Here is a 6000-nt window from a genome sequence, read left to right on the forward strand (position 1 = left end):
CACCAGAGGGGGCTGGTGAGTCACTCTGCCAGGATGAGAGCTTAGAGCTGAGCTTCCTGTACGGTTTATATGGAGGACATATGGGGCCCCTAGCACACGCGCGCGCGCACACACACACACACACACACGGGTCTACTTGCTAAATGGCTGAGCGTAAATGTGTCACTGAATCCCCCCCCCCCATCCTGGTATGAATACGCCTATGATCAACACCCCCCCTCTGATGAACACCCCCCCCCCCTCCTCCTCACGGACGCTGTGAAACTACACTCATCCTCAAGTGACATCATCCTTCCGCTAACAGAGACAAGCAACTGTCGTGCTCCTCTTGCTTCCTGGAACAAGAGGAGAGGGAAGTAGAGAGGAGAGGAGAGGGAAGTAGAGAGGGAAGTAGAGAGGAGAGGGAAGTAGAGAGGAGAGGAAAGTAGAGAGGAGAGGGAAGTACATTTATGTAGAGAGGAGAGGGAAGAAGAGAGGAGAGGGAAGTAGAGAGGAGAGGGAAGTACATTTATGTAGAGAGGAGAGGGAAGAAGAGAGGAGAGGGAAGTAGAGAGGAGAGGGAAGTAGAGAGGAGGACGGAATGGAAAGAACATCTGACCCGGAGGATGGGAGGAATCTAATCTCGTAGATAATCCCTCCCAAAAGGAAATCAAAAACCCTGTGGAGTACGAACAGCGGACTCATCTTCAGCTCTCTCTCTCTCTCTCTCTCTCTCTCTCTCCTTCCTCTCTCTGCCCCCCTCCTTTCCCCCATTCCCAAAATATCTTTGTGTCCTTCCTCATCTGTGCTTTTCAGGGCAAGGAGGGCAGTAGAGTGTGTAGTGTTGGGTATGGTCTGTCGTTAAGTGTGTAGTGTTGGGTATGGTCTGTCGTTAAGTGTGTAGTGTTGGGTATGGTCTGTCGTTAAGTGTGTAGTGTTGGGTATGGTCTGTAGTCGAGCATTTGATGAAGCCTGGCATGAAAGACAGTTGTGAGATTAGGGGAAATAAGGTCACTAAAGAGCTTGAAAAAGAGCAGGGGGCGGGGGGTGTGTGTGTAAGAGCCATGCGGGTATTAAGCAGCTGGATGCCCTCTGGCCAGACCCTGCTCAACGCCTCTCTCCAGACTTCATTTAGCTCCCCCTCTGCCCCAGCCCCCCTTCCCCCTCCCTGGGCAGGTATATAGGACCCTGCACTCCCCCTCTGCCCCAGCCCCCCTTCCCCCTCCCTGGGCAGGTATATAGGACCCTGCACTCCCCCTCTGCCCCAGCCCCCCTTCCCCCTCCCTGGGCAGGTATATAGGACCCTGCACTCCCCCTCTGCCCCAGCCCCCCTTCCCCCTCCCTGGGCAGGTATATAGGACCCTGCACTCCCCCTCTGCCCCAGCCCCCCTTCCCCCTCCCTGGGCAGGTATATAGGACCCTGCACTCCCCCTCTGCCCCAGCCCCCCTTCCCCCTCCCTGGGCAGGTATATAGGACCCTGCACTCCCCCTCTGCCCCAGCCCCCCTTCCCCCTCCCTGGGCAGGTATATAGGACCCTGCACTCCCCCTCTGCCCCAGCCCCCCTTCCCCCTCCCTGGGCAGGTATATAGGACCCTGCTCCCCCCTAAGCTCAGAAGAGAGCGTGACAATCAAGAACATTAAACTCTTAGTCTGCAATAGGATTACCTGTCAGACAAACAAACAAAAAGATCAACAGCTCATTGACACGGACGCACAATGAACACAGGCTGCTTTGCACGACCAGGCTGCAGGCTTAGCCTGGCCAGGTATCCTGGAGGACTGGGCTGGTGAGGCTGTGTGTGTGTGTACGTCTGTGGGGAGGAGGGAGGATTAGGGGGGTGGGGGTGGTTGTGGGTAAATAGGGCATTTCGTTTTGTCAATGGGACTTGGTTGCAGGGTAAATGTGCGCATGTACACAAATGTGTGTAAACGCTGTCCTACATGTACTGCCCGCGCACACACACACAGATTCAGAGTAGTGTAATAGAAGAGAGGCAGCTTGAAGGACCGAACAACAGCGGAGCAGAAGTAAGAGGGAGGAGTGACTCATCGTAGGACTCGAGAGCACACACAGGAAGTGATGTCGCGGCTCGCTGCGAGGGAGATGAGAGGAAGTGAACTCACTCGCAGCAGCTCCCCCGACGCCGGCCGATCCTGAGGAATCTTGAGTAGGCAGTAGTCCACAAAGCTCCGGAAGGGGTCTGACCTGGAGGGTGGGGGGAGGACAGAGGGGTTGGGAGAGGTGGAGGGAGCGGGAGGGAGGGAGAAAGGGGGTGGGGACCAGAGTGGGAAGTAGACAGAGAGGGAGGGCAAAAGGTGAAGGGGGAGACAAGGAGGTAGAAAGAGGAGGGGACGGAGGGTGAGAGGGGAGGGGAGAGAGGAGGGGACAGAGGGTGAGAGGGGAGGGGAGAGAGGAGGGGACGGAGGGTGAGAGGGGAGGGGAGAGAGGAGGGGACGGAGGGTGAGAGGGGAGGGGAGAGAGGAGGGGACGGAGGGTGAGAGGGGAGGGGAGAGAGGAGGGGACGGAGGGTGAGAGGGGAGGGGAGAGAGGAGGGGACGGAGGGTAAGAGGGGAGGGGACGGAGGGTGAGAGGGGAGGGGAGAGAGGAGGGGACGGAGGGTGAGAGGGGAGGGGAGAGAGGAGGGGACGGAGGGTGAGAGGGGAGGGGAGAGAGGAGGGGACGGAGGTGAGAGGGGAGGGGAGAGAGGAGGGTGCAAAGGGGAGACGACAGGAGGAAAGAGAGGCAGAGACGGACGATGTTTGAAATTGAAATCAGGCTGATGACATCACACAAGGTTTCACTCATGCGCATTGTGCCCGACCAATGAGAGCACTCCTCTCCCCCAACACGGCTCTGGAATGCGCCAGGATCACGCATGATGCACTGGCTTCCCCGGCCCCAGATTAAGCCTAATCCTAAAGCCATCTTCAATGGAGAGTGGGATTAAGGATAGTCCAGGACTTGGTGAAGGTATAATCTGTGTCTGGGACACCTTCCTCCTGAAAGGCAACCGGACTATGAACCACCTAAAGCCTCGACTGTACTTCACCAGGGAGAAACCCTCCAGGATTATCTGCAGGCCTGTTCCCATGCTCGCTGTCTGGGCAGAATTAAACCAGTTCAATCCAGTATAATCTCCTTGGCACACTGTCCCATGGGCCGCGTGTCGTTCTACATGTAAATACAGGTCTGTGTGGAGTCGTGTGTCATTACAGAAGTAAATATAAAGCTGTGGATTCATGCCCCGCGGTCTCGGCGTCTCCGGTTCAGACGATGAGAACATGTGGATGTGGACGGAGAATGTTCCCCCCCTCGCCAGGAGAGGGGGGCCGCTTTGGCGGCGAGGCTGCAGACGCGCAGGCCTGATAACTCAGCCGTCCTGTTTCCCGGCTGCACCGGTGAGATCCACCGCACGGCTCGTTGGGCTTCCGTGCATGCTTGGTCACAGGGCGTTATCTGGGTCACGCAGCGGGACTGGCTTGTTGGTGTTCATGTGCAACTTCCCCTTGGAAGACCCCCCGCCCACCCCACCCCCACCCCCCCCTCTCTCTCCATCTCTCTCTCTAGCAACGGTTTTGATGAAGAGCACTCCAAGACTGTTCTGGTAGCTTTCAGATGTTCAAATCGTGTTGGAAATGCTTCTCGGGGCCATAAACGTTCGACTGCTGGAGCGCGTCTAAACTAGGTTAGAACCACTGAACCTGATCCGTGCTAAACAGTGAACCGGAGCTGTGACACTGCGCCAGGTGAGATTCCTGATAGGGGACACGCGGGTGTCCCGGTCAGCGTTTCACGGGGAGGTACGCCTCACGCTTCTGGAAGTCAACATGTCACATGATCGCCGTGTCCACAGGCCATGGCTAAACCCCTCCCTCCCTCCCTCCCTCCCTCCCTCCCTCCCTCCCTCCCTCCCTCCCTCCCTCCCTCCCTCCCTCCCTCCCTCCCTCCCTCCCTCCCTCCCTCCCTCCCTCCCTCCCTCCCTCCCTCCCTCCCTCCCTCCCTCCCTCCCTCCCTCCCTCCCTCCCTCCCTCCCTCCCTCCCTCCCAGTGGTTGACATGAGCAGGGTACCGAGGTGATGACAGGCCGTCAGGGCTTTTCAGGAGGCATGTCCCTGAAGGGGAGGTCAGGGGTCACCTAGCTCCCCAGGAGGGCACGCGCACACACACCCTCACACACACACACACACACACACTCACCACTCGTTGGACTGCAGCGTGGGGGAATCGTTCTGGGCGATGTGATATAAGGCACTCATGGCGTTCATGTTGAAAAGTGGCGGCTTGCGCTCCGCTGGGCAAGGAAGGAGGGAAGGAGAGATGGGAGGAAAGAGAGAAACAGCGAGAAGGGGGTCATTTAGTACAGTTTGCCTACAGAGTACAGAGTTTTCTACACGGTTACTAAGAGTCATCCTTGTAGCAAACTGTGTACAGTAGCAAACTAGCATGCACGACTTAAGATGTCTGTCTGAATGTTACTATAGAGACTCCACTCACCTAGTTCAATGCATGTTATTCCCAGGGACCAAATGTCCACTTTGCCCTCATATTGACCCTCGTCCATGGCTAAGATAACTTCCGGGGCCATCCTGGGTTCACACAGACACAAACACATTAAAACCAACACCAATTGAAGCGCGAGAGTTTCATGGAAATTCCTCAGCTGTAGCTTAGCCTGTGGCGTTCCGTAAGACTGATTGCTATGTGCAGCTAGCTGCTCCATCTGTTGCTAATGTGTTGCAGGAGTGAGGAGGCCATGTTCCGTTTAAACATGATCACTGGAGCACAAGGCGGCCTACTGTCAGCCTCTCGCTGCAGCCAGCGTGTTCCGCAACCCAACCCGTAACCTTGTTCCTTTGGGTTTCACGTTGCGGAGCGCAAAGGACCAGTTCCTTCATTACATTTAGGTTAAGAGGCACCACAATGATCCCTCTAATCGGTAGCTGGAAATTGAGCCGTTTGCCTCGGTTTATCAGCTTTATGCTAGTTTTGATACTATACTGACTGGTGTTAGCATTAGCCCGTCTGTAGCTAGCTGCAGCAGGATCGTTGACGTCCTATACTGACTAGTGTTAGCATTAGCTTGTTTGTGGTGGCGTGTACTGACCAATAAGGTGTTCCCACAAAGGAGTTGGCAGGAGAGGCTATGGAGGCGGAGCCAAAGTCTGCCAGTTTGACCTGGCCTGGTTCAGTCAGCAGAATGTTCCCAGCCTTCACATCTCTGAGGAGGGGCGACAACAAGGACACTGAAGGCAGCATGGAAGACACACTTCGGCAGCGTCTCAATAGTGTCAAGTGGCATCCTTTTACTGATGTCCTTGCTCATTATGTCACGCAACTGTCACGGGACTACATCCTTGTTGACAATGCCGTGTTGGGGCAGGTGGAGGAAGCCGTTTGAAAGTGTTGAGATGCCCCCCAGCTTTGAATCTTATCTGTAGGCATGTCATGATTGGAAGAGAAAAGCATGGTGGACACGGCATTCATTACCCCCCAAAACTCCTGACAAACGATGGCCCTGACTGGCTAGAAACACAGTACAAGAGACACATCCTTTAAAACAATACTTTTTCCAGCCCTGTTCCTGGAAAGCTGCTTGGAGAAGAAAACCTACAGAAAAGTAGCTGGAACAGGGTTGGTACACCAGTGATTCAGCCACCTCATCCAAGATAAATACTTGAGTTCAATGTCAACAATACTTTGTCCTTTCACACACTAACGCACGATTACAATTCATATCTCTAAGAATAAACGTTTTATAACTTCTGGAAAGTTTGAACGCACATTGACCTGAGCTGAACCCTGGCATATATGACCGCGACACAGAGGTAATCTATTAATGGCTTGATGATTATACACAGCAGGCTGGAACGTGGCTCTGATAAATCCAGCTTCCTACCCAGAAACACAATAAAAGGAGCCTCACCTGTGAATCATATTATGGGAATGTAGGTACGCCAGTCCTAGCAAGGCACCATGGGTAATGGCAGCAATTTCAACCTCTTGGAGAGGCTTCTTATGAA

General features: G+C 54.8%; 1 protein-coding gene across 5 annotated transcripts in view; it reads right to left on the reverse strand.

Annotated features, from left to right (window-relative positions):
* The window catches only part of taok3a (TAO kinase 3a), a 43057-nt gene that overhangs the window by 14476 nt on the left and 22581 nt on the right, over nucleotides 1–6000 (reverse strand). For 4 of the 5 annotated variants that reach the window (XM_084694306.1, XM_084694307.1, XM_084694304.1 and 1 more), the window contains exons 8-12: nucleotides 5904–6000; nucleotides 5085–5198; nucleotides 4475–4566; nucleotides 4178–4271; nucleotides 2105–2186 (exon numbers count right to left, since the gene is read on the reverse strand). In XM_084694306.1, the coding sequence (XP_084550432.1) occupies nucleotides 2105–2186; nucleotides 4178–4271; nucleotides 4475–4566; nucleotides 5085–5198; nucleotides 5904–6000 (479 nt within the window). Of the gene's footprint in view, nucleotides 1–2104; nucleotides 2187–4177; nucleotides 4272–4474; nucleotides 4567–5084; nucleotides 5199–5316; nucleotides 5336–5903 lie in introns of those variants that run through there. The other variant, XM_084694308.1, reaches the window with a different exon arrangement.

This window comes from Hypomesus nipponensis, chromosome 28 (assembly GCF_054491055.1).
Source record: "Hypomesus nipponensis isolate SF chromosome 28, ASM5449105v1, whole genome shotgun sequence".
Classification (NCBI taxonomy): domain Eukaryota; kingdom Metazoa; phylum Chordata; class Actinopteri; order Osmeriformes; family Osmeridae; genus Hypomesus; species Hypomesus nipponensis.